The sequence below is a fragment of the Saimiri boliviensis genome, chromosome 1 (genome assembly GCF_048565385.1).
Source record: "Saimiri boliviensis isolate mSaiBol1 chromosome 1, mSaiBol1.pri, whole genome shotgun sequence".
In the NCBI taxonomy this organism is placed as follows: domain Eukaryota; kingdom Metazoa; phylum Chordata; class Mammalia; order Primates; family Cebidae; genus Saimiri; species Saimiri boliviensis.
This window is the reverse complement of record NC_133449.1, coordinates 72,803,805-72,831,071: the sequence shown is the minus strand read 5'-3', so window position 1 is coordinate 72,831,071 and position 27,267 is coordinate 72,803,805. Positions and strand designations below refer to the sequence as shown.

Sequence of the window (27,267 nt, the reverse complement as noted above, 5' to 3'; positions counted from 1 at the left end):
TACCGCCCCGCGCGTTCGAGGCTGCAGTTGGAGGGCCGCGGTTGCTGTCTAGTACCCCCAGCTCGGGGCCGCCGCATGGGGTTACTGAGGCCGCTCCGGACGTGCGAAGCGTTCGCGGTGCTGTAGGTAGGCCTGATCTCGCGCGCTGGTGTGGGTGTCAGGGTGCCCGCAGTACTGGGGGCGGTGGCCCGGGCTAGACTCGCGCGCGCGGCACGGCCCCCTCCGCCTCCTCCCTCCGGTGTCTCCGGTCCCTGCGGGGCCCTCGGCGGTGCGGGCCGCCTTGCCTCGCGTCCCGGCCGGGAAAGGCACAAAGACTTCCTGGGGGCGGAGGCGCCTCATGCCTTCGCCTCCATCTTGCGGGCAGAACGGCGTGCGCGGTCGCGGCCGAGGGGACGGGACCTAGGCGGGCGGCTGGGCTTGAGAATGCCTGAGAGCGGCGAGGGAGCGCGCGAGTTTGCGCATCTGGTGGCCGAACAGCTGCGCTCCTCGTCAGCCTGGGCCTCGGGGGAGGTCACTTTTCTTCAGGCCTTTGCCGGGCGTGGGCTGTTTACCCAGCTCCCCAATAACGCAGCTCGGGTCCTTCCCCCTGGAAAGGTGGAGATCAGTGATGCCTTCTTATCGCCGTGGATGCAGCAGCCTCCAGATGAGGAGGGAAAAAATGAAGATGTCTCATTTTTTTTTTGCCTCGGAGGGCTACCCTTTCTAACTGTCATCACTAGAACAGTTCTCAGCAGCCCGGGACGATTGTCCAAAACCTGTGCCAGGCCCTTGATAATTAGTAGGTTGGGTTTGGTGTATTGTTTGTTACAAAAATGAGCGGAAACCTGCCAGGGCAGATTGGACCTCACTGGGAATTCATCAGGACCACGAAGGGAGGTAGCGTTTGTATATACCCTAACAGTGCTCAGATCTAGGTATGAAAAGTGTTGTGTTAAAGTGCATGGCAAAGGGCGCTGGGTCAGTTTGCCTTCGGTTTAGCTGAAAGAACTAGAAGTCACCACTTTTTACTTTGTTCTCTTTCCCCTTTCCCACTCTCTGGGTCACTTCTGGTCCACTTAGAAAATAAAACAGCAAAAAAAAAAAAAAACAAGGAATTCAGTTTCACCTCACTTCTTTTGCAAAGCTTTAAATAAAGCACTTCCCTACCCTGTGACTGATAACTCCTGCCTGTTTGGGGCTACCTTCTACTGCCTCTATTTTTACACATCACACAGTATTGTGGTTTCTCCATCCCCTAGCCTAGCACGATGCATGGAACATAAAAGGCACTCAGTGATGGAAGGAAGTCAGAAGAAAACAAAATCAGCATGGTAGCCCAAAGGTGACACAGCAGAAACATTTATTTCTTTAACTTCTTGAGCTATTCTTACAGGCTAAGAAGGCAGCTAAGCTCAGGCTAGCTAAGTCAAACAGACTTTTGCTCTGCCATGTTACTAACTCTGATTAAGTTTATTTTTAATTTTTAATAGAGATGGGGTCTTGCCATGTTGTCCAGACTGGTCTTGAACTCCTGGGCTTAAGCAAGCCTCCTGTCTTGGCCTCCGAGTGCTGGGATTACAGGCATATGATTAAGTTATTTAACTTCTCTGTGCCTTGGTTTCTTCATCCTTAAAATGGGAGTAATAATAGTACCTACACCGTGTGTTATGAGGATTAAATAAGATATTGATGTAAAGTGCCTACCATAGCTCCTGGCACAAAGAAAATGATCAGTAGCTGTTTGCTGTTAGCAGTTGTTAGGAGAAAAATAAACAGAGGCTTGAATACACTTACCAATATGAAAATCTGTATAATACTTGACCCTTTGGGATCTCTCTGCTTTTTGGTCCTTATCTGATCCCTTTTTTTGAGACAGGGTCTCACTCTGTCACCCAGGCTGGACTGCAGTGGCATGATCTCAACTCACTGTGGCCTCGACCTCTTGGGGTCAAGAGTCCCTCTCACCTCAGCCCCCCAAGTAGCTGGGACCACAGGTGCACGTCGCCATGCCCAGCTAATTTTCTATTTTGTTGTAGAGATAAGGTCTCTATCTTGCTCAGACTGGTCTCGAACTCCTAGGCTCAAGCGATCCTCCTGCCTTGGCTTCCCAAAATGCTGGGATTACAGGTATGAGCCATGGTGCCTTGCCCGTTAAGTGATGGCTGATTTTTTCTCTTTTTCTTTTCTTTTTTTTTTTTTTTTTTTTTTTTTTTGAAAGGGTGCTCTTGTTGGCCAGGCTGGAGTGCAGTGGCACAATTTCAGCTCACTGCAATCACTGCACTGCCTCCCGGATTCAAGCTATTCTCTTGCCTCAGCCTCCCGAGTAGCTGGGATTACAAGCGCCCACCACCATGCCTGGCTAATTTTTGTATTTTTAGTAGAGACAGGATTTTTCCATGTTGGTCAGCCTAGTCTTGAACTCCTGACCTCAGGTGATGCGCCCACCTCGGCCTCCCAAAGTGCTGGGATTACAGGCATGAGGCACTGCGCCCAGTCTGATGGCTGATTTTTAGGCATGCCCTTTAGCCTTTCTTGATTCTTTTTCTACAGTGAAAGTCTTCCATAGAAGATTGTCTGTTTATGTGTCTGGAGTCTCACCATCACCTAAAGATTGATTTGGTGCCAAATAACAATTTGGCCAAGAGTTACAGTGGTACTTGATAACACTCTTAATGGAGACTGTTACTTGAAATAATCATGTAAAAGGAGGAGCTAAATAGATTGGGACCTTGTGTAGCTGACAAAAAACCTTTACATGGTTGATCCCGCCAGAGAGAAACAGAGCTTATGGAGGTGGACTATCCTTATAACTTAAATCTATTCTCATGAAGAACTGTCTTATCTTTAAAGTTGCTCATAAACGTTGTGAAAAGCAGCTGTTCCTGTTGGCTTTAGACCTATTTGCCAGGTCTACAGGTGTCGGATACAACCCCTGGGGGATACTGCATCACTTCCAGGTTTTCCTGTCCCACTTTCTGGTTACAGGAAACAGGTTAACTTACACATTTCCTTGTAGCTGTAAGCTCCCTTGGCATACCAGTTTCCAAAACAAATACCTTTCCCCTCCTCACTTGTAACTGGCAAAGGAGAAATTCAGGTCTGTGATTCTGTTTTTAGGATAGCCACAGTGAATCTCAAATTCTTTTCTAGGGAATACTATTATTTCTGGGGACTCCTGTGGTATTCTATAATTAGCCATTAAAAACCTGCCACAAGGTGTGAGCCTTTTCTAGTGTCCTGTTGCAAAGGCCATGAAGACGAGGACCATAAGTTTTCTTCTTGTGTGTGGCTGGCACATAGGCACCCAAGGAATGGTTGTCAAACTATTTTAGTTGTTCCTTCTCAGGGTGCTGAAACAGCCTTACTTACCAACCCAGTGCTTCTGAAACATTATAGTGCTTACCAGGTCATCTGGAGATATTGCTAGAATGCAAGTTCTCATTCCAAGGTTCTGGGGTAGGACCTGAGAATCTGCATGCCCAACAAGCTTTGAGGTGATGCCCATGCTGCTGGTCCTGGATCACACTTTGGTAGTGAGGTACTAACCCAAGTAGCTATGTTTGCTTTTTAGAAGTATTGGGCAAATCTTTTTTATTATGGTATTGGAATAAAATATTGGCTTTAGGAGCTTTTTTCTATTTTTTTGTTTTATTTTAACAATTTCTCTATCTTGTTCAAAAAAAAAAAAAACTGTTTGAGGAATCTTTCCGAGATACTTTGATGTAACAAAATTTTTAATAAAAGCAATTGAGGCACATGGGGTGAAAAAAAAATAGGAGAAAGTCAAGGGAGAGATTAGCACAAAAGGCAAGTACATCTCTTGGCCTATACATTTTACTCAGGTGAGATTGTGTATTTGGCCCTGAGTTTTGGAGCAGTCAAAGCAAAAAGGGATTTTTTTTTAAATCAGTTTTGCCAATATTAATAAAGTGAAAATTGCTGCTGAGTGGAGACAGCTGTTTCTGTTACTGAAGCCAGAGAATTCTCCTATGGGTTCTCCAAAGAGAATGCTATGGTACAGTGAGTGGCATTGTTAATAGTGTCTCTTGAGAGCATCAGTAAGATTCTTCTCAGCCTTCATATGTGTAGACTGATAACCTCACAGAAAAGTGTCAGGGCCAGGCACCGTGGCTCATGTCTATAATCCCAGCATTTTGGGAGGCTAAGGAGGGAGGATTGCTTGAGTTCAGGAGTTTGAGACCATCCTGGGAAAATGTGAGGCCTTGTCTCTTAAAAAATAAATAAATGAATAAAAATAAAAACTGTTAGTATAGTAAAAGCAATGGTCTGTGGAAATGCACCCGTGTCCAGGTGCAGCCTCTTCGAACAGTGATTTTTGTTATAAGGAAGGTGTTTTTCTGCTTTGCTCTTTGGTGGGAAAAAGTGTGCAGTTGATTGACATATTTAGCCCTCAGCATCCTTGTATGTTAGCTTTGTTACACATGGACACCCTGCTGACTGCTGAAGAGGCCAGAGAGCTTGGGGTTGAGGGGACAAGTGACCTGGGAACTCAGTCAAGCTCCTTGTAGATGTGGCAGTTACACCTCTTTAAAGGCTATCTAGGCTGGGTGCGGTGGCACACACCTGTAATCCCAGCAATTTGGGAAGCCAAGACAGTCGAATCACGTGAGGTCAGAAGTTTGGGACCAGTCTAGCCAACATGGTGAAACCCATCCCTACGAAAAATACAAAAATTAGCCGGGCATGGTTGTGGGCTCCTGTAATCCTAGCTATGCAGGAGGCTGAGGCAGGAGAATCGCTTGAACCCGGAAGGTGGAGGTTGTAGTGAGATAGCGCCACTGCACTCCAGCCTGGGTGCCAGAGCAAGCAAAACTCCATCTCAAATAAAAAAAAAAAATTTTTTAAAGGCTATATAAAGACCTTGCCCTGTAAATGAGACGATTGGCCTCACTGGGAGGCTGTCTGTTGGTCCTGGTCAGTCAGCCAATAGATAAGTGAGTGAGAAGGTGAGGTAACAGTCAAGCAGCCTGGCCCACAGCCCTCCCTACCACACTGGAGGGACCCACTGGCTCCTCCTAGGGCCCTGGAGACTCCTGTTGCGTTGACTCTAAGCAAAACTTCCAGAAGCAGCCCTGGGGAGAAAAGAAGGGGCTCCTGGTTCCCAAGGATCCTGGGAATGGCTCTGCCCATGGCCAAGCCACAGCAGACACAGTCCACCCTCCGTAGCTTTCAATCTTTTCTTCAGTTTCCTTTACTTTGATTTTACCTGCAGAGAAGAGAGACAAAGTGCCCAGAGTGACCCACCCCACAGTGAAAGACAGGGCTGGTGTGGGTAACTGTGGGGCTCAGGGAACCTTCCAGGCAGGGCGGGAGCAGGTGGAGCAGCAGTTGCCCTCTGCTGCTGGCTTCCCAGTCTCAGACCTCCAGCCACAGTTTTCCTGGCACCCACCCCACCCTGAGGCAGGCCTCAGTCACCCCTGTGACTTGCCCCTTTGTTGGCTTCCACTACATGTCTTTACCCCCTTTCATGCCGCCTCCTGTGCCTGCTCGACCTCTGCCTTTAAGCTCCTTTCTTCCGTAAATCTAGTTTCCCCAGAGGTCTTCCAGCAACCTCTGCTAGGTCTTGCCTTCCATTTCCTTGTGGACAGTTTCGTGTTCTTGGAAAAAGAGCAGCATGGAAAGCCTCTTTGGTTCTCTGGCCAGGTTCTGCCACTGTGTGTTGATGGCAATTATCATTTATACCTGTGGCCTCCTGTGAAAACAAGTTTCGAGGTTTTGGCCCTGAACTGGTAGGGCTTGCTCAGTCTAGCAACACCTAGCCTCTGTGGCTGGCACAGGTGACTATATGCTCAGGTACAGAGACAGGCCCTTGCCAGAACAGAGCTCCCAGGGCAAAGTTGGTATAAATGAGATTGTTTCAAAGGGAGCTCACAATTTAAAGATTCCTGGCAGCACTTTGGGAGGCCGAGGCGAGCAGATCACTTGAGGCTAGAAGTTCGAGACCAGCCTGGTCAACATGGTGAAACCCCATCTACTAAAAATATAAAAATTAGCAGGGTGTGGTGGCATGTGCCTGTAGTCCCTGCTGCTTGGGAGACTAAGGCAGGGGAATTGCTTGAACCCAGGAGGCAGAGGTTGCATTGAACTGAGATCTCGCCACTGCACTCCAGCCTGGGCAACAGAGTGAGACAACAACTCAAAAAAAAAAAAAGAAAAAAGGCCAGGCATGGTGGCTCCTCCTAGGGCCCTGGGAGACTCCTTCTCTTCTGTTGACTGTAAGCAAAACTTCCAGAAGCAGCCCTGGGGAGAAAAGGGGCTCCTGGTGCCCGAACATCCTGGGAGTGGCTTGTAATCCCAACAATTTGGTAGGCCTAGGTGGGCAGATTGCCTGAGCTCATGAGTGCAAAACCAGCCTGGCCAACATGTCGAAATCCTATCTCTACTAAAAATACAAAAAATTAGCTGGGCATGGTGGTACATACCTGTAATCCCAGCTACTCAGGAGGCTGAAGCACGGGAATCCCTTGAACCCAGGAGGCAGAGGTTGCAGTGAGCTGAGATTGTCCCGCTGCACTCCAGCCTGGGCAACAGAGCGAGTCTTAAAAAAAAAAAGTCCTGCGGGAGGTCCTTTTTTGTTCAAAGTAGGATTGCTCTCTAGTTGATCATTCATCTGTTGAGTGGTTTAGTTCAGAGCAAGAGCAGAGCCTCGCTCCTCCCCGCAGTTCCCAGTCCTCCTCTCTCCATCCTGGACAGAAACAAGGGGGAGGAAGCCCAGCAGCTGTGATAGGAGTATCCTAGGGTGATGCAGCATATATCAAGAAGGTTCAGATGTCCAGGCCTAGAGTCTGTGTTACCGCATGTGTGATTCGTGGGCGTATTTTTACTGTAGGGCAAGAGTAAGCCAAGCCTACATCACTCCTAATTATATCTGGTGGATCATACAGCCTCTGCAGGTTCTGGAAACTAACAGAGGATTTTAATAGCAAAGTCCAGATGGTCCCTAGAATATCCTGAAGCTTATGTGGCTTGTCTCTTGGTTTGGACAATGGACAGGGCAGTTTTGGTGTGTACAGACTTTTCTCAGAGGGGAGGGTTGAGATCATTGTCTGTTCTCTGATGCCTCCTGTTATTCAGTCCAGCCTTCTGGTACCGCCTTCATTTGGGAGAAGACTGGAGCCTCTGCCCCATCGTGGAACTACTAGTCTCCAGAAACACTGTAAAATGTGTGATATAAGAACAGGGAGGCCCCACATTAGCGGATTGTTTAAAGCTGATGACCTGGGAGACAATGTGGGTCCAACACAGCAAGTGCTGTTCACCAGTCTGAGAAGGATACGCTGTCTCTTACTAGAAGGTCCAAACTGAATCCCCCTACTCCAACCTTATCCCAGAGGGTTAGAAGGAATGATATGTAAAATCTTGGGTGTATGAAAATGCAGACCAGATCTTCATGCAGTGTTACAGATGGCCACCTGGGAGATGCAGACAGGGTTGAGTCCTAGGAATCCAAAACTTGGACATTTATCATAGCCTGGGCCAGTGTTTTCTTCAGCATGATTGTTGTTTTAATAGTGGTTTGTCTTCTGTCATTACTTCAAGAGGTTTTCCCCAATCATCTCCATCTCAATGGATTTCTCCCTTTCTTTGCATTTTGTTAACATTTTGTAGATAGTTTTAAATGCATTATAGGTTGGTTTTTATTTTTTTTCACGTGTGTGTCTTGGTTCTCATAATAAACTTGTATCGTACAGAGGAAAAAGTGTGATTTGTCAGGCAGATTAATAAGATTATGAAGGGGCTATTATCTAGCCTGAGAAAGTAACTACCTGCATTCTGTCTTTACAGAAGTACCATTTCCATGAAAACCATTGAATTTCAGACCATCTTACTTGGTTGCTTAAGGTACTTTGGCCACACTACTAACCTAGTTTGGGTTTGTGTGTATCCTTGTAAGTTAGTTAGGGATGTCAATTGAATTGTTTGTAATAGCTCACCATTCCCATTTCTCCAGGATAAATATATACCTTCTTTTTTGAATAATGAGGTCCAGACAAGACAAATAAGAAATATATCATCAAAACAAAGGGATAATTTGTTTGCACCCTTCCCTTGCCCCACCATCATCTTATTCCAGCACGTTGTCTCAAGATGACACCCTTTAGTGAAGGATGTGGGAGATCTCTAGCTATTGAGAGAGTTTTTAGAAATGGAGCAAGAAGTAGTAGTTGGGAATTATGGGCTATACCCAGCCTTCACCCTGGTTTTTCCAGCTCACGGGCTCAGCGTGTTCCCCTAGTTATGAAAACACAACTTACCTGTAAACGTCTTCATGTGCAGTTTCTTAATGAACCACAAGGTGAGGATGTGGCTTCATAAGTTCTCGGCAAGACTGCCACTCTTGTCTTTGTCCCTCCCCGAGTCTTCTCCCTCTTCCACTCTGTGGCTTAACTGTGTTATAAAGTTCCCCGGTTGGTTTATAAACAGCTTGGGTTCTGGAGTTGGGCAGTCCTAGACTCGTCTCGCTCAGAGCCTTTGTTTCCCCATCTGTGGCATGAGGATTAAAGACCCTGGCTCCCGTGGGAAACTGGCCCTCACATGTGCTGGTGGGAGTGTAGAGTGATGCCACTCAGCAGAGAGCCACTTGGCAGCATGTGCCATTCGCCTCAGCAGCTCTGCTTCTGCAATTTATGCTGAGGATGTGCCAGCACATATGTGTGTGCCCATTGACTCATCTTAACATTGTTTGTACTAGCAAAAAAGACCAGAAATAACCCAAATGTCCACTAATAAGGGACTGGTGAAATAAACTAGCACATCCTTATACCAGAATACCGTGCTGGGCAGTAATGAAAAAGAAAGAGGAAGCTGTCTCTGTACAGTAAGTCCTCACTTGATGTCATCAGTAAGTTGTTGGAAAATGTGACTACGCCACTCGAAAGGATATATGACAAAACCAATTTTACCACAGTCTAATTGATATAAGCAAGTTAAGCTCCTATGGCATATTTCTGGTTATGAAAGCATCACCAAACTTCTAAATAAAGACTAAAGCATTTCTAATATCAAATATCGAAATAAATGTGAGCAATACCTACATATATGAAACATGAATAAAAGCAAGTGAGATGAGCCAGGGGTGGTGGCTCATGCCTGTAATCCCAGCACTTTGGGAGGCCAACGAGGGTGGATCACTTGAGATCAGGAGTTCCAGACCAGACTGGCCAACATGGTGAAACTCTGTCTCTACTAAAACTATAAAAATTAGCCAGGCATGGTGATGGGCACCTCTAGTCCCAGCTGCTCAGAAGGCTGAGGCAGGAGAATTGCTTGAACCCAGGAGGCGGAGGTTGCAGTGAGCAAAAATCATGCCACTGCACTCCAGCCAGGGAGACAGAGCAAGACTCTGTCTCAAAAAAAAAAAAAAAAAAATTAGCTGGGCGTGGTGGTGCATGCCTGTAATCCCATCTGCTTGGGAGGCTGAGGCAGGAGAATTGCTTGAACCTGGGAAGCGGGAGTTGTGTGACTTGAGATCACACCACTGTACTCCAGCCTGGGTAACAGAGCAAGACTCCATCTCGGAAAAAAAAAAAAGACAAGACAAGACATGGGACCAAGTGATGTTACTCAAGGACAGGCTGTATTACTAAGAAATGATCCCCTAGATACTTCATATAGACAAAAGCAAGGTTCTGAACAGTATGTCCCATATAGTTTGCTACTTTTACGTATAAAAAGTGAAGGAAGGATGAAAATAGATATTTGCATCAGGAGACAAGCCTCATATACAAAACTAGTAAGGCTGGTTTCTTGTTTTTGTGGAAGTATCTAGTAGTAAGTATTTTGTTTGATTTATATGGAAAAATGGGCTGGTTTTTCTCCCGTTTGTCTCCTTTGTCCCTTCCTTGTAAGGTGACCTGTTACACTGATTCTGTCGACGCCTCCCCATGACACTAATGACAGTAGCCAACACTTAGTGTCCATACCATGCCAGGCACTGTCATAGATGCTCTGCCTGCACTGGCTCATTTTAGCAAAGGAATGAGGGACAAGGGTGGCGAGAGACTTATATCTGTTGTGCATTTTACATTTGAGCTGTATATTACCTGTCAAAAATAATTGTTTTTCTGATTATTTCCTGCCCCACCTGGCGGTTGTGGGAATTAGGTAAGAGTCCATGCAAAGGGCAGGCTCTCCTTCAGGGTCACCTCTGAATGAGGCTGAAGCCTGGCATGCCTCTTGTCAGGCAGGGTAGGGATGGGCCCTTTTGGATTCCAGTATGAGGCAGCCCATCCTGGTGGTATTTCCCACCTACCCAGCTGAGTAGGCTGAGACCATAGCCACGGCCTCTTCCCACTTTGCAGGCTCTCCACCAGCATCTCCTCTTACCATCTCTTTGCCTCCTGTTTCTGAGGAAACAAGGCCATTTCTGCCCATGTTTAAGCTTTGAGTTTGGCCCGGTGCACTCCAGGTGGCTGCTGACATCCTGGGCGTTCATGGTTCCCTTACCTCCCCTTCCACATCCTCCCAGCACTGGTCTTCCTCCTGTTGGCTTTTTGGCCCCCAGCCCCGTCCCACCAAGGCTCCCAGCACCAACTCTCGCTGACATGCCCTCCCTTATTCCTGAACCTCTTTGTATTGGAACGGTCTGTTTGCAGATTCAGCTCCCAAATCATCCCTCCCCGAGTGCTCAGCCTGTGCTCCCTCGCCTGCCTGCCTGCCTGCCGCCTGGCTCTTGCTGTTAGCACACATGCTGTGTTACACCTGCTCTACCCCTGTTACTCACTGAGCTTTCCACAGCTTCCCTCCGTCACCAGGTCAGCGTAACCCAGGAGGAGAGTTGCTGATCTTTCTCTCTGGTCACTGGCCATCCTTGTAACAAGAGGCCCATACCTGTTTCACAGCTGGGTTTGGTTTCTGTGCTTGGAGAGGGTCCTAGCCTGGGCAGCATGGTGAAACCACCACGTCTCTACAAAAAAATACAAAAATTAGCCAGGTGTGGTGGCATATGCCTGTAGTCCCAGCTACTCAGGAGGCTGAGGTGGGAGGATCACCTGAGCCCAGGGAAGTCGAGGCTGCAGTGAGCTGAGATCACGCCGCTGTGTTCCAGCCTGGATGGCAGAGTGAGACCTGTCTCAGAAAAAAAGAAAAAAAAAAAAAAAAAAGAGTCCTGCCTCCTCTGCCAGGCAGAGCCAAGCATCTTTGGGGGCATTCTTCCAGTGCTCAGCCAAGGCCTGGGCATGCCCTGACTTGCTGTTCTCTGATAGAGCAGGCCTGAGCTGCTTGCTGAAGGGACCGTGGCAACAACAGAACCACCGTGGGCCTGTGTGCAGGGAGGGCCCCACCAGGCCTCTTACCTGGTGCAGTTGGGCTGAAAGGGTGAAAAGGTGACTTAGGCAGGTCTGAAGCCTTGATTGGACTCTGGACCTATGTTAACCCTCCTGGGAGCCTGCTGGTGGGGATAGCACCACCCACCATGAAAGCAGAGGGAAAATGGTGTACTTCCACGTCCCCTTTGGAAAGGTCTGGGGCCAGGAAAAGCTGGAGCTTAGGGCTCCTCTGAGGAAGTAGCCACCATTTGTTTCCTTTTTTCTTTGGCCAAAAATATGTTTGCCTTAATTGTTAAAGAGCAGGGTTTCCTGTACAGAGACATAGAAGATTTATGTTTTTGTCTCGCCTCCCCTGTTTTGTAGGAAGCTGAAGTCTTCAGCAGAATCCTGACCGAGGGAGTCTCAATGGCCCTGGGTGAAGAAAAGGCAGAAGTGGAAGCATCTGAAGGCACAGGCTGTGGGGAGCAGGAGGTGGACACCCCAGGGCCCATGAGCAGGGAGCAGCTGCCATGCCTGGAAGCTGAGGGACGGCTCATCTCTCCTGTATGGGGGGCGGAGGGGATACCTGCCTCTGCTTGCTGGGTCGGGACTGACCCTGGCGGCCCCTCAAGAGCCCACCAGCCTCAGGCCTGTGACGCCAGCAGAGAGCTCGTAGCTGAGAGGCCTGAGCCCGCACTTGGTAACCTGCCTCCTGCCACCAGGAGGTCTGGAGACCTTCTGCTCTCTGGGGAAAGCCAGGTATGTACTAAGGCAAGACGGTACATGTACCCATCTTGCTGTACTTTGGGAGTCAGTTCCAGCATTTCCTCGCCATCTTGCATCCTTTCCTGGCCGCTGTGCAGGATGAGGAATCGGAGGGGCCTGAGTATGATGATTTCTGTTTCGCGCATTCACCTGGAGAGCTGGGCCTCAGGACCAGCTGGGGGCACTGTCCACGGCATCTTATATTCCTCAAGAGTGACTGGTGACTTTTTGAGGACCAGGGATTGTACGGCCAAGAGGCTGCTGTTCAGATGGCTAGGCCAGCAGAATTCTGGCACGGGGAACCCTGTGCGGTTTCTGACTTGGTGATCTGAAGGCTTTAGGGGTACCCTGAGGATACTTGGGAAAGGAGGGTCCAGTGCTTTGGGCTCCTGGGGACCCTGAACCTAAATCCTCTTCAGACCCAAGGGGCGTGTCCGAATCTTGGAGCCCTGTGGTAGGCAGCAGGGTCCCTGGTTAAGGAGAATTCCTTGGGCTTCTCTGACTACCAAGCAGCTTCTCCTAGTGGGAGTCACATGGGGAAGGGAATCCTACCAGGTTCTGTGACTGCAGGCAAATCACCAGCTCCTTGAGGCCCTCAGTACCATTGGGAGATGACCTGAGTGATCTGTTCCGCCCAGCTCTTACATTTTTTTATGTTCTGCTTGCCAAGGTCTTTCCTGGGAATGGCTTTGATCTTCTCCATGTCATTGTGGCTTCGGCTGCTGCAGGGTCCCCTTGTGGAGCTGCATCCTGTGAGGAGGCTCTGAGCGGGACTTGGGGAGAACAGAGGCTGGGCCCCACCTGCCCGGGAGCAAGAGGCCGTGGGAGGCTCTGGCACCTGTGAGTCAAAGATTCGGTGAGACAGGAAGAGAAGAATAAACAGACATAGAAATGGCCTTTCACGAGGATGAGTCTGGTGCTTATTATTAGAATTCCTGTTATTTGTTAAGCTCTTACCATGCATTTTTCATACATGAGTGTATTTAGTCCTTACCATCTGAGGAGCTGGTGCTGTGAGGGGAGGAAAGTGAGGCTCGAAGTCTTACATCTGGAAGGTGGCAGAGTTAGAGGTGGGCCTCAGGGCTGTCCGTAACCCCTGTGCTGTCCTGCTTCCCTTGGGGGTGAGTTCTTCATCAAGCAGGTGAAAACTTCAGTGAAGAAGCTGAAGTGAACGAGTCATTCTGCCAGATGCGTGTGAACTGAGCAGGATGGGGCCTGGGGGCCCTCCTAGGTTTGGACGTGTCCTGTTAGCAACAGAGCAATTGAGGGTTTCGTCTGTCAGGAGACGCTTCTCAGAGGCAAGGGACTGTATTCCAGCTTCAGCGTGACAGAGCCATCCGAGTTCTGCGGGCTCACACCCTGGGTATCTGCGGAGGAAAACCTTGGAGAGGACTGGAGATGGGGTCACCTTGCTTCCCAGACAGGCAGGGTCTCGGTGCTGCTGCTGGCAGTGCACACTGTCTGGTTCTTGCCTCAGGCAGCAGACTTTTCATTTTAAGGTCTTTCCTAAATACTGTCTAGACCCACAAGGAAACTCCTGGGTTGCTGTCTCAGAAAGAAATTGGGTTTGGTTCTTTTCACCCAAGTGCTTTTTGTCCCTTTGATCATTGCAGGTGGAGAACACCAAGCTTTCTGCCTCCAAGGAGCTCCCTCAGACTCTGAGCCTTCCCCGAATGACAGCTGTTTGCTCAGGACATGATGCTGATACCGAAGATGATCCGTCCCCAGGGGATTCACCCCAGGCACTGGACCTCAGCCAGCAGCCTCACGGCTCAGGCCTCTCTCGCCTGTCGCAGTGGAAGTCCGTGCTGAGCCCAGGTTCCGCTACACCTCAGCCTTCCAGCTGCAGCGTCTCTGCCTCCTCCACAGGAAGCAGTCTCCAGGGTCAGCAAGAGAAGGCAGAGCCTCGTGGTTGTTCTCTGGCCAACGTCTCCTCCTCCCTGGAACTGGTCGTCCCCCAGGAACCCTCCTCTATGGTGGGGCTAGGACGTCGGCCCCAGTGGTCAACACAGCCTGTGTTCTCTGGGGGCGATGCTCCTGGGCTAGGCAGGAGACGCCTCTCCTTCCAGGCCGAGTACTGGGCCTGTGTGCTGCCAGATTCCCTGCCTCCATCACCCGACCGCCACTCTCCTCTCTGGAACCCAAATAAAGAGTATGAAGATCTGCTTGACTATACTTACCCACTGAGGCCCGGGCCTCAGCTCCCAAAGCACCTTGATAGCCGTGTGCTGGCTGACCCTGTCCTGCAGGACTCGGGGGTAGACCTGGATAGCTTCTCTGTCTCTCCAGCAAGCACCCTTAAATCACCTACTAATGTCTCCCCCAACTGCCCACCAGCAGAGGCCACTGCCCTGCCATTTTCTGGGCCCAGAGAGCCAAGCCTTAAGCGGTGGCCCTCTGGTGTACCCCAGAAACAAGGTGGCATGGGCTTGTCATCTTTGAGCCAATTTGCATCAACCCCCAGAGCCCCAGGCGGTAGGGATGCTTCTTGGGAGAGCAGAGAGCCAGCCCTGAGGGGCACAAAGGACTGGTTGCCTGTGGGCAAGCACCTTGATACAGGCTCTCCCCACCTAAGGACATGGGACAGAGGGTGGCCCTCGCCCAGACCAGAGAGGGAGAAGAGGACCAGCCAGAGTGCCCGGCGCCCTACCTGCACAGAGTCTAGGTGGAAATCAGAAGAGGAAGTGGAAAGTGACGATGAGTATCTTGCCCTGCCCGCTAGGCTGACACAGGTTTCTAGCCTGGTTTCATATCTAGACTCCATTTCTACCTTGGTTACCCTGCCCACTGGGGATACCAAGGGGCAGAGTCCCCTGGAAGTGTCGGACAGTGATGGACCAGCTTCTCTCCCTTCAAGCTCCAGCCAAAGCCAGCTTCCCCCTGGAGCTGCCCTCCGAGGGTCTGGGGATCCTGAGGGCCAGAACTCCTGTTTCCTGCACTCCTTCATCTGTGCCCGGGACTCTGCAAGGGAAGGCAGTCTGGGGAGCAGCCAGGCCCTCGGGGTCTCCTCAGGACTGCTGAAAACACGCCCCTCCTTGCCAGCTAGGTTGGACCGGTGGCCATTCTCAGACTCAGAAGCTGAAGGACAGCTTCCCAGGAAAGGAGAACAGGGAAAAGAATCACTGGTGCAATGTGTAAAGGTAACGATGCTAAACGTTAGGAGGCTTTGTGTACAGGTGTATTGTCTCTTCCCCCAGTCCACTAACATCATAAAACTTGTTAGTGTTGACCATGCACTTTTTACGTGCCAGGCATTGTGCTGCACCTCATCTTAGTCCTCACGACTCTTACCAGGTAAGCACTGTTCTCATTTTACTGTTTGGAGAAACGAGCAGAGAGAGGTTAGGTACTATGCCCTCTTATAATTAGCAAGGGCTTGAGCCAGGAATCAGACCCAGGTAGACTGTGTGCAGAGACTGAGCTCTTTTTTTTTTTTGAGACAGTCTTGCTTGTCACCTAGGCTGGAGTACAGTGGCGCCGTCTCGGCTCACTGCAACCCCCACCTCCTGGGTTCAAGCAATTCTCTTGCCTCCCAAGTAGCTGGGACTACAGGTGCACACCACCACACCTGGCTAATTTTTTGTATTTTTAGTCGAGACAAGGTTCACTATGTTGGCCAGGCTAGTCTCAAACTCCTGACCTCATGATCCACCCGCCTCAGCCTCCCAAAGTGTTGGGATTACAGGCATGAGCCACTACACCTGGCCAGACGCTGAGCTCTTAACCACTACCCTTAGCTGCTTCCTAACTCAGGTATTCCGAGCAAAAAGGGTTCTGTGCACAGATGACTTTAGGAAACACTGGGCTAAATGAAGGCAAGTGGCTCTCTTGACTGCAGGACTGCTCAGAGCTTCCTTTGCCAAAGTGGTGTAAGTACAAAGTTAGGGGCATTAGATGTACTGTTTCCTAGACATTGTGGCCATTGGACCTTCTTTTGTGGACCAAATATCTTAACTGGAAGTATAATGAACACTGCGTGGAATAGGGTGTCAGGATCAGGCATCTGAAACATGGCACTGCTGTCTTTGGAATGTTGGCTCAGTGTCTTCAGTGTGCTTGTTTGTAAAATGTGGAGCCCTGCCTTCTTGGGATGTTGTGTGCATTCAGTAATTCATGTTGAGGGCTTCATGCACTCACAGACACATGCTGAAGGTTCAGAAATGTGCCTCTCCAGGAACGTGTCCTAGTGCTCAAGAAAGGCTTTCACCTTCCCGGGAGGTGATGTGGGTTATTTGTCTTGTGAAGTAGGTACGACACATTCTCATGGGCCCTTCTTTACTGATAAAAGATTGAGATGCCGTGAAGTAAAGTTGTTCTTGCTATAGCTTCAGGTTAGTCATGATTTTAGTCATATATTTTACATTCACTTTTCCAGAGAAACATGGATGTATCTGGCTCCAAGATGCTGATTATAGTTAGTAATGGTGCTGATCCAAGAATTGGTTTCCGTGGCAGGCGTGCCTCTTCTGGCCTGCACCATTCCCACCTGCAGTGCTGGGTTTTCTCAGCCTGTCATTTTTGGTGTCACACCAGGCTGTGGTTTTCATTGCTCTGGCAGAGCTCCAGAGGTCTAGAGTTGTGGAGTGGGGACAAGTGGGGAAGGAGGAGAGAGGAGAGTAATGTCTTAGTGAGCAAAAGCTCTGGAAAGGTGCATATTCCTCTGAGTCCTCTTCATATTTGTAGCCTTTTGATAACATAAGTAGCTGTTCAGTCAGTAACACCGTGTATTTTTATTTGTCTCTGCAGACATTTTGCTGTCAGCTGGAAGAGCTGATCTGCTGGCTGTATAATGTCGCAGACGTTACTGACCACAGGACTACAGCCAAGTCCAATCTTACAGGTCTCAAGTCTTCTCTGCAGCTTTACCGGGTAATACGCAGTCCTGGCTCACGTGTTCCCTCATGAGAGTGGTGTCTAAATTACTCGATTACAAAGTAAAATCGCAAATAACTAGTGTCTGCTATGTTACAGCTCAGTTGACTGTTAAACCTGAAATCTCATTAGAGCTTCGTGTTCTTCAAGCAGAACACTTTGTAAAATGCATGAATTATTTCCCAGGCCAAATAGAGCTTGAAGATACAATATATTTATCTCAAATCAAAAACACTTCAGTTTTGGGCTGGCAGGTGCAGTGGCACAAGTCTCCTATATCCCAGCTACTCTGGAAGCTGAGGCAGGAAGATTGCTTGAGCCCAGGAGTTTGAGAACAGCCTGAGCAACATAGCAAGACCCCCCCTCCCATCTCCAAAAAAATTTGTTCTTAATTAAAAATAAAAACAAAAATACTTTAGGGTGATTTGCAGTATAATTTTCCAAATGTCTCAGAGATTATAAGGACAGACTTGCACTGTTAGGAAGCCTCTAGGTATATACGGCTACCGAAGTAAAATTAAAGACTCCGATGTTTTATTTGCATCGACCGCATCTGCATGCCCAGCCATCACGTTTGACTAGTGGCTACCACATTGAACAGTGCAGATACAGAACACTTCCATCATCACATAAAGTTCTGTTGGACTGCACCGCTATTTAAAGATCCGAGCTGAAATTGTACTGACTCCAGAATCTACAATGGGGCATTTTGATGGAATTTAAATAGAAATCTAGGCCAGGCACTGTGGCTGACACTGTTAATCCCAGCACTTTGGGATGCTGAGGTGGAAGCATCACTTGAGCCGGGGAGTTCAGATCAGCCTGGGCAATATAGTGAGACCTTGTCTCTCCAAAAAAAAAAAAAAAAACCATAAATTAGCTGAGCGTTGGGTCATGCACCAGCGGGAGAATCACTGAAATCCGGCAGGCGGAGGCTGTAGTGAGCCAAGGTGTTCTCCCCTGGGCAGCAGAGTGAGATCGTCTCAAAAAAAAAAAAAAAAATCTGATGTCAGTTTGCATGTGTATGTGTGTCTATTTGGGCATGGTTTTAGTTTTCTTGTCTCTTTTTCATTAAGGTTTTGTTATTTTGAAAATACTTCTGTGGATTTTGTTAACTTGGTCCTAGATTTAGGATGGCTCTGTGTCCCAGTTTATGCCTATTGTTCTGGCATAATAAGTCCCCTTTCAGTCTCAGACGTATCCTGAATTGGAGGATAAATTATATAGTTGTCATCCCAAAGTCTAATGTTAACCTTGTCTGAACTCCTCTCTTCTAGCATATCTGGTTGGCTGCACCTTTCTAAACTCTTCATGAAGCAGCAGAGGGATATCCATGATCTGAGCCTTAGGCTAGTCTGGAAGGAGTTTTCTAGAACAGTTCTTTGAATTTCCACAACCCTGTAACCTGACCATATCTTCAGCAGCGGCAGACGTGATTTACATATGCCTTGGCCAGGGCTGAGCTGACTCAGGACCTTGCTGGGACCCTACTCCAGCTAGAGGGAGGGAGGGCTTTGTTTTCCATCTCTGGGCCAACTAAAGTTTAGGGGAGGAGCCTTGTTTGACCTGGGCAGGCTGGGTCAGCTGCTCCACCCTCATGAGAATGCTGTTTCCTGCAGGGTGGAGAGGAGGTTGCTGTGAGTTCCTCACTCTGAGGAACTCCACGCTGAGTTCCTCTCCACCCTGCAGGAAACAGCATTCCCACTCGGGTAGAGTGAGCTTGAGGAAGGAGAGAAAGGCTAACTCCGAGGGTCCTGTATGCAGACTCCACGTGCATGTACACAGCTGTGCCGGGCCCAGGACCAGTTCCACTACAGGGAGAGGAAGCTGCCCTGGTAGACATAGCAAACTGACTTTTCCTACCCTGTCAGAGCAGGTACAGAATAACTCCATTCCCTCCATCTTATCCCTCTTGCCGTCCTTCTGTATCTCAGCTTCCAGGCTAGACAGGAACAACCATCTTGCTTTGTTAGTAGAGCTGAGATTTGAGCTGGGAGTCACTCCTGCAGGTCAGTGAGGCATAGGCCTTTTGTGTCACTCATACAACTGTCGCAAAGGGAATTGTGCACGGTTCATGCGTATGTATGTGCTACCTTAACTTCTGCTTGGATTAAGACCTAGTGTAAGTGTGTGTGTGTTTGTGTTCACATTTTTTTTTTTTTTTGAGATAGAGTCTCGCTCTGTCACCAGGCTGGAGTGTGTGGCACGATCTCGGCTCACTGCAACCTCCGCCTCCCAGGTTCAAGCGATTCTCCTGCCTCAACCTCCCAAGTAGCTGGGCTTACAGGCACATTGCACCATGCCCAGCCGATTTTTGTATTTTTAGTAGAGATGGGGTTTCACCATACTGGCCAGGATGATCTTGTGATCTGCCCACCTCAGCCTCCCAAACTGCTGGAAGGTATGAGCCACCAGGCCTGGCCACATATTCACATATCTTAACTGTGAATCATTTTCTCATGTAGTTGTGTTTTGTCTTAACACAGTGAGGTTGCAGCAGCACATAAACCACACTAGAGTACCAGAGAATAAAATAATAAGTATAGGTATCAGGGTAAAGGAAAACCGAAGACATGAAAATAGTCAATCCAAGAGTAAAACTGTCACTTCAAAATGGTAAAACACCAAATTCTGGCAGAACATGGTGGCTCATACCTCTATTTCCAGTACTTTGGGAGGCTGAGGCAGGTGCATCGCTTGAGTTCAGGGATTTGAGACCAGCCTGGGCAAAATAGTGAGACCCTTCTCTATTTCTATTTAAAAAAATTTAAAAATTATAAAAATCTGAACTCAGATCCGGAACAAGTAAACTCAATTAAACATTTATAGAACTCTCCACTTGAAATACACAAAATATACACTCTTATCAGTACTACATCATACCTACTTACAGGTTTAAATGAAATATTGGTTGGCTGCTTGTTGGTTATTTTCTTCCCTCATTTTTTTTTATGTCTCTATTATTAAGCACAATTATAGGCATACCCATTTTTAGACTGTATTCTAGCCCAGGCAATAAAGCAACACCCCCGTTCTCTCTCCCTCTTCCTCTTCCCCTTTCTTCCTCTCCTTCATTCTTTTTATTATTTTTTTTCTTTCTTTTTTTTTTTTTTCTTTAAAAAAAAAAAATTATAAAAATCAATCACCAAGCTGGGCGCGGTGGCTCAAGCCTGTAATCCCAGCACTTTGGGAGGCCAAGGCGGGTGGATCACGAGGTCAAAAGATCGAGACCATCCTGGTCAACATGGTGAAACCCCGTCTCTACTAAAAATACAAAAAATTAGCTGGGCATGGTGGTGCATGCCTGTAATCCCAGGTACTCAGGAGGCTGAGGCAGGAGAATTGCCTGAACCCAGGAGGCGGAGGTTGCGGTGAGCCGAGATCGAGCCATTGCACTCCAGCCTGGGTAACAAGAGAGAAACTCCGTCTCAAAAAAAAAAAAAAAAAAAAAAAAATCAATCACCAAGTTCTGGGCCCTGCACTAAAGGTGGTCACAGATTTGACTTTACACTTCTTAACTGCTAAAGGAACATCAGGAACACCAGCTTGGTAGCCACAAGGAGAAAACAGATGAGTTGCTTGGGAAACTCACAGCTTCCCAGATGTTGAGGTAGTTACCCTGACGGCCTGCATAGAGCGAGGACAAGGAGGGAGGAGCAGAGGTGGAGGCAGTGGCTCTCTACAGTCAGTTTAATGGAAGATCTCTTGTGGTTCCGACTTACCAGGTCCACTAGAATGGAATAAATTTTGAGGCTCCCATATCCCTGTGAGTTAGAGAACCCTATGAGGTGATGATACTGGAAGGAGACCCTAACTCCAAGCTGTTTGTGAGCCAGCCTCTGCCAGAGAAGACGTTTCTGATGTCAAACTAAACAGGAAAAACTGTTGACTCCATTTAACTTGGGCTCAAAGAAGCGGAAGTGAAACTATTGCACTGTTTACTTGGGGAATTCTGCAGAACTGTGGGGGTGAATCTTAATACATTAGAGGGAATCAGGCTACTTTGCATGCTGTTCTTTTTGAATAACTTTCACAAAACAATAGTAACGAAGCTTCTTCCTTTTCTTTTTCTGATATGCCTTAAGCAATTTAAGAAGGATATAGATGAACATCAGTCTCTGACGGAGAGTGTCTTACAGAAGGGGGAGATTCTTCTTCAGTGCCTGTTGGAGAATACCCCAGGTGAGATGCGTAAGGTTTTGGATTTAGCCAGAGCTTAATCCCTGTCAGCAGCAGGCCCAGGGACCACACTGTCCCTGGTAAGGAGCTGGTACTGCAGGAGCCCCTGCCCACACCCACTGCTTGAGATGCCCCATGCCCCACAGTCTGCCAGCTCCATGCATCGCTGCCCATCACTACCCCTACACACCTGCTTAGAGGCAGTCATGGTCATAAAACCAAGCTCATTAGCAGTTAGGCATTGAGCCTGCAAGAATGACACTGTCTTTTGCTTCTGCTTTTGCATTTTTCTGGAGGTGGTCTGGGTAGGAATCCTGGTTTTATTCCACCAGCCCTTAGTTTGAGGCTAGGGTATTCAGTGGGTATCCCTCGGCTTCCCCACCTTACCTACCCCAAGTCGAATTCCTCTCTGGTTATCTGCCCTGTGACTTGCTTTGGAGAAAGATTTGTTTCAGAAAAGGATTGTATTGCTCAAAAGTATTCGAGGACAGTCAGTCTGTCCTCAGGGAACAGACTGAATAAAGAACTGAGGAGAGGGGACAGTGTGGCAGTAGTGTGCAAACCAAGCTCAAGGCCCCCCCTCCACCTTTTTTTTGAGATGGAGTTTCGCTCTTGTTACTCAGGCTGGAGTGCAATGGCATGATCTTGGCTCACAACCTCTGCCTCCCGGGTTCAAGCGATTCTCCTGCCTCAACCTCACGAGTAGCTGGGATTACAGGCATGCACCACCACACCTAATTTCGTATTTTCATTAGATGAAATGGGGTCTCTCCATGTTAGTCAGGCTTGTCCCAAGGATTTACAGTTCTCATTGTCTTTACAGGACGAGGGCCTGGGGGATGAGGATATACTATGGAGGATGAGCTAAGAGAATGGTAGGGTAAAGCCTTGAACTAATGGCAGCCCCAAATTTCCTGAGAGACTGTCAATCAAGTGCTGACAGAGCCTGCCTATATTATGCCTCATTTTATGTTTTCAAGTGAGATGGGATTTATACTGGAATCCAATCACAGAAGCAAAGCTGGGCAGGTCCTACGGGCTTGAGGGGCAGTGAGGAAGCGCTTTCCTGACCAGTGTGGTGGGCAGGTGCATACCGAGGACAGGGTGTAGAGCAGGATTTCTCAGCCTTGGTGTTTTTGCCATATTGGCCACGTGATTTTGTCCTGTGTGTCGCAGGATGTTTAGCAGCACACCTGGCCCCACTAGATGCCTGTAAATCCCTGCTCCTCCCACAGCTGTGACAACCCAGAATGTTTCCACACATTGCTAAGTGTGCCCTGGGAAGAAAAATCTAGGGTTGAGAGGTGTCAGTGGATGGGGGCCACTGAGGAGTTTTCAGCAGGTAAGTGATTCGCTAGTGTGAATTATGTGAGCCCTTTGCAATCCCTACCCTCTTAACGCCTCTGTTTTGGCTCTTCTGGCATTTTCACTAAGATTTTTAGATTTTTTTATTGGGGTAGAAATTTTTAGATTTTTTATTGGGGCAGAAATTCCATGTGCCAGGGTTGCTACCTGTCATTTACACCAGCATTTTACTGAAGCAGTTGGCATTATCAATGTTTCCATTTACTCACAGCTTGTGAGACAGAGTTGTGGATTTGCCTCAGGCCACAGGAGAAGTGGCAGCCTGGCAGAGCCCCTGGGCACTGGCTTTCCACAGCTTCCTGGTGTCTGGAGGTACAGAGGCCTGAGCAGGAAGGGAAAGGGCTGAAATGCCAGGAACCTCCTTTCTTCACGGAGGCCACATGTAAAAGTAGGCCTCTTAAAAGCTTCAGGTTTTACTTTTCTGTGCTTAATCTGTAGTAAGAACATCCTACATTGCCCTTCTCTCAAAGGGATCTGAAGTTATTTTACTGGCTTTGGGGTTTTCTTTGGTTTTAGGTACGTATCCAGGCTCTTTCAGAGTGACACACCACCCTTCCTCGTCTGCTTGAAATAATCAGAAATGTGGCCATTTTTCCCTTGAGACTTAAGTGTCGCTCTCCAGGGGGTGCAAAACTTACCTTTCTTCCGCCAGGAGCACGCTGTCAGAGTCCATAGAGCCAGCATACAAACGTGTATTCTGTTCCTTCCCAACTTCTTTTACTTGGCCCCAACCAAACATTCTAACAGTTGATCTAAAAAAAAATTTCAAAAACAGCCAGGCACGGTGGCTCACACCTGTAATCCCAGCACTTTCAGAGGCTGATGCAAGCGGATAACCTGATGGTTGGTAGTTTTAGACCAGCCTGGCCAACATGGCAAAACCCCATCTCTACAGAAAGTACAAAACTTAGCTGGGCGTGGTGGTAGACACCTGTAATTCGAGCTACTCAAGACTGACGCAGGAGAATTGCTTGAACACGGGAGGTGGAGTTTGCAGGAGCTGAGATCGCACCACCGCACTGTAGCCTCAGTGACAGAATAAGACTCTGTCTCCAAAAAAAAAGAAACTGGACGGATAGAACCCAGCCCAGTCACCCTTACAGCCAAGTTTTGCCGCACACTCTGGCTGTATTCCTCTGCCACGCCTCGCCAACTCTGTGGACAGCACTTTGCCCTGATGACACCACACTGATGTGGCTTCCCTAGATCTCAGTACAGCCGGCCTGTGTTCCTTCTGACCATCCAGTCAGCATTATCTGCAGATAGGCAGCTTCCCGTTTCCCTTCCTCTGCTGACAGATGTTGCAGCTGTGGCAGGAAACTAGGGAGTATTAGCACAGCTGATAAAGGCACAGGAAACTAAGACAGCCTTTGTGCTTAACAAAAATAAATTTTTGAAAAGAGAAAAAAGCCTGCTTTGTGTGATGCACTCTGACCTTAGCCCATCCCTTCCTCACATGAACACTTCTGACACTGGAGTGAATCTTCCCTTAGCCAACTCTCATGTCACTTTATTATTTTTTGTATTTTGAGATGGAGTTTCGCTCTTGTTGCCCAGGCTGGAGTGCAATGTTGTGATCTCAGCTCACCACAACCTCTGCCTCCCGGGTTCAAGTTATTCTCCTGCCTCAGCCTTCCAAATAGCTGGGATTACAGGCATGCGCCACCATGCCCAGCTAATTTTGTATTTTTAGTAGAGACAAGGTTTCTCCATGTTGGCCTCGAACTCCTGAACTCAGGTTATCTGCCTGCCTCAGCCTCCTGAAGTATTGGAATTTCAGGCATGAGCTACTGTGCATGGCCAGGTCATTTTCTTTTTTAGTCTGTTCACTAAAGCTCTGCAAAAAAAAAAAAAAAAAAAAAAAGGGGTCCCAAGCACTCCCCAAACTATTACCAGACCACCCACATGAAACGACATTCCTCCCAGCCAACAGAAATGGATAGGACCTAGTAGCAGGGTAAGCATCTGAACCTTGGCATGTCATTTTATTTAAGCCTTATGCCCAAGATAGGACCTGTCTTACCTCTAAAGTGAGATAATACCAGCCATTCAGAGAACCCTATCTTTGCCTCTCTGTGAATTATGTAATTCCAAAGTAGAGTTGGTGAGTTTTCTCAGCTTTAATCAGGAGTTAACAATAGATTCTCTAGTGCAACATTAAATCCCTGGAAAATCACTGTTAAGCGTAGACATTCAGAAACTACTGCCAGGTCCTACTTTGTGCAAAATACTATACCCTTGTATGTTCTTTCAAAAATGCTTACTCGGCCGGGTGCGGTGGCTCAAGCCTGTAATCCCAGCACTTTGGGAGGCCGAGGCGGGTGGATCACAAGGTCGAGAGATCGAGACCAACCTGGTCAACAAGGTGAAACCCCGTCTCTACTAAAAATACAAAAAATCAGCTGGGCATGGTGGCGCGTGCCTGTAATCCCAGCTACTTAGGAGGCTGAGGCAGGAGAATTGCTTGAACCCAGGAGGCGGAGGTTGCGGTGAGCTGAGATTGCGCCATTGCACTCCAGCCTGGGTAACAAGAGCGAAACTCCGTCTCAAAAAAAAAAAAAAAAAAATGCTTACTGGACAACACTTGCATGGGTTTTGTTTTTGGTTTAATTTCTTTGACCCTCATTGTTAGTTTTAGAGGATGTCCTTGGGAGGATCGCAAAGCAGTCTGGTGAGCTGGAGAGCCACGCAGATCGCCTGTATGACTCTATCTTGGCCTCTCTGGACATGCTGGCCGGCTGCACCCTCATCCCTGACAAAAAGCCCATGGCAGCAATGGAGCGCCCATGTGAAGGGGTTTAACCTGGTAAGTGAGGAACTCAAGAAGAAAATGCCCACCAACCCTGCTATAACAGTTGGCAACTACTTAGGAGCTTGTTGAGCTAAAGAACCATTATTGAAACAAATGAGATACTGGAAGACAGCCAGTGGTACTAAAAAAGGAGTTGCTGGTCTTCCTATGGTGATGAAGGCTCACTGTGGTGCTTTCCATTACTGTTCATCCCTGCTGCCTGTGGAGGATGAGGGTGCCTCGGTGCTGCCATTTCTATGGCGCAAACTTCACCACCACCCCTGCTGCCCCAAGACAAGAGCAGCACAGCTTTTCTATATACCTACTTTATTTCTGCACAGGTGCACTTTTCTAATATGGGGCCATGACCTGGCAGCCCCTGTTCCGCAGGATCTTCTCCCCAGCTCATTTGGTACTTCATCTCCAAGCATCTCTGACAGCACCAAGTGCCCAGAGAAACCCAGAGTTACTGCTAACTTTGTACCACCACCCCTGCCCCACACAAAGCATCTCCACCTAGCTCCCATATCACTTCCTTCCAGAAAGGGTAGGGGGATGAAGGGGCTAACACCCCTTGGAGACTTAACAGGTAGTACAGCTTTCTTTTGCTCCCTTAAGAAAGTCAAACAGAATGACAGAAAAGAAAGGGCTAAGACAGCAAGGGTGGGTGGTGTCCACTGCAGAGTTGCCACTGCCAGTGTTTTTCGTAATTCCACGATTGGACTGTACTTTCCCTGAAACATCCTGTCCTACAACAAAAGGTTTGTAGTGCTTAACTCGTAGATTTTCTAGGTGAGCACTGTAAGTATGTTAAGAGCAGGGAGTCCCTGTATTTTATCAGAGCAACTCTGAGTAGTCATCTTGGTTCTAAAATGAAGTTGTCGTTTCTTTCTCAACAACATTATGCCTGTTACAGATGCTGCTTTTTCCCTTTCAGGCATCCTCTCAGGCAAATGCAACCTTTCAGCCAAACACAGGCTGGTGAGAAAAAAAAACTCTGCAAGTCCTTGCAAGAGTCATTCAACACTGAAGTCAAGGGGGAAAACTTCAATACACTAGCTTTAAAATGCCTTTCTCCTCTCTGAATGGAGGGCTGTTGATTTATATTTTTATTTACAATGAATTCTTCCAAACTAAGGTTTTCCTTTTGGTGCTTCTCCAAAAAGAGCGTGGAGCTTTGCAATTTTTGATAAAATAAGACGTCTTGCCTTCCCCTCTATCTCATTAAAAAACAGCAGACAAAGCTCAAACTATTCCACCTGGTAAGGTCATTTACCAAGGGCTGGTGGAAGGTTCTGAATACTTGATATTCTCAGGCATGCAAGAGGACCCAAGAGACTGAAAAAAGCGAATGGCTGGCCAGAAACCTTGGGTCTTTTCATAAAAGGAAATTTGGGCTTGTCAATCCGTCTTTGAAGATTTAGGTAGAAAGAAGAGACTTTAACCCTTTGTCTGCAAAAGAAAAAGGGTTAAATGACTAACACCCTCTACAGATTACTTTGGGAGATTATGACACCTTTTGCCATCTTCAGGGCTGATGTCTTTGGTTTCCTGGTTAACCAGTTTCTGATAAGAAAACGTGTCAGGGACATGAGGATCTGCAGCCATGCTTTAGCATGGCTGTGGAGCTAATTATCAAGCTTAAGGGCACCTTTGGGAGGACTCATCCCTTCACACCTAGTCTCCCTTGGAAGAGCAGTCCAGGCTCAGGGAAGGGAATGGATAGGATGACACAGTACAGTACAGAAACTAAAGCTGTCGATAGTGAAGAAAAAGGGAATTCTTTGTTGTTTTGGCACTGACACATAAGTACTTTGATAGAAAAAACTCGATCAACCATTCGAAGCATCAATTCTATAACTTTTGGAAGAAAAATGATCAGTTATTGCCAGTAAAACTGCAGAGTCTACAGAAAAGCACTTTTAAAGTTCTGTGTTGGGCCATGAATGAACCTAGAAAGAGGAAAGCACAATATGACAACGGAAACTAAAGTCCTATTACTAATGTGACTTTTTTTGCTTCAGAATTTCTCAGACTTTATAGTCACTG

The 27,267-nt window shown here is 47.8% G+C and overlaps 1 protein-coding gene across 2 annotated transcripts; it reads left to right on the top strand.

Moving 5' to 3' along the window:
- On the top strand, positions 1–26,687 carry CEP68 (centrosomal protein 68). Of its 2 annotated transcripts, XM_010333531.3 has the most exons (7): positions 1–126; positions 11,631–12,005; positions 13,625–15,151; positions 16,758–16,880; positions 20,969–21,065; positions 25,060–25,233; positions 26,156–26,687. In XM_010333531.3, exons 2-6 carry the CDS (start codon positions 11,673–11,675, stop codon positions 25,227–25,229), a joined length of 2,250 nt encoding a protein of 749 aa, XP_010331833.1. In that variant the 5' UTR covers positions 1–126; positions 11,631–11,672; the 3' UTR covers positions 25,230–25,233; positions 26,156–26,687. The 2 variants fall into 2 exon arrangements, with proteins under 2 accessions (XP_010331833.1, XP_010331836.1); XM_010333534.3 differs by lacking the exons at positions 1–126; positions 11,631–12,005 and adding an exon at positions 12,014–12,851.
- The last annotated feature ends 580 nt before the right edge of the window (positions 26,688–27,267 follow it).

Excerpts from the sequence above, each read along its gene's own strand:
- CEP68 (XM_010333531.3), top strand. The coding sequence starts at position 11,673 with ATGGCCCTGGGTGAAGAAAAGGCAGAAGTGGAAGCATCTGAAGGCACA. Across the intron at positions 12,006-13,624 it reads TGCTCTCTGGGGAAAGCCAG|GTGGAGAACACCAAGCTTTC; the intron begins GTATGTACTAAG and ends TGATCATTGCAG. Across the intron at positions 21,066-25,059 it reads CCTGTTGGAGAATACCCCAG|TTTTAGAGGATGTCCTTGGG; the intron begins GTGAGATGCGTA and ends CCTCATTGTTAG.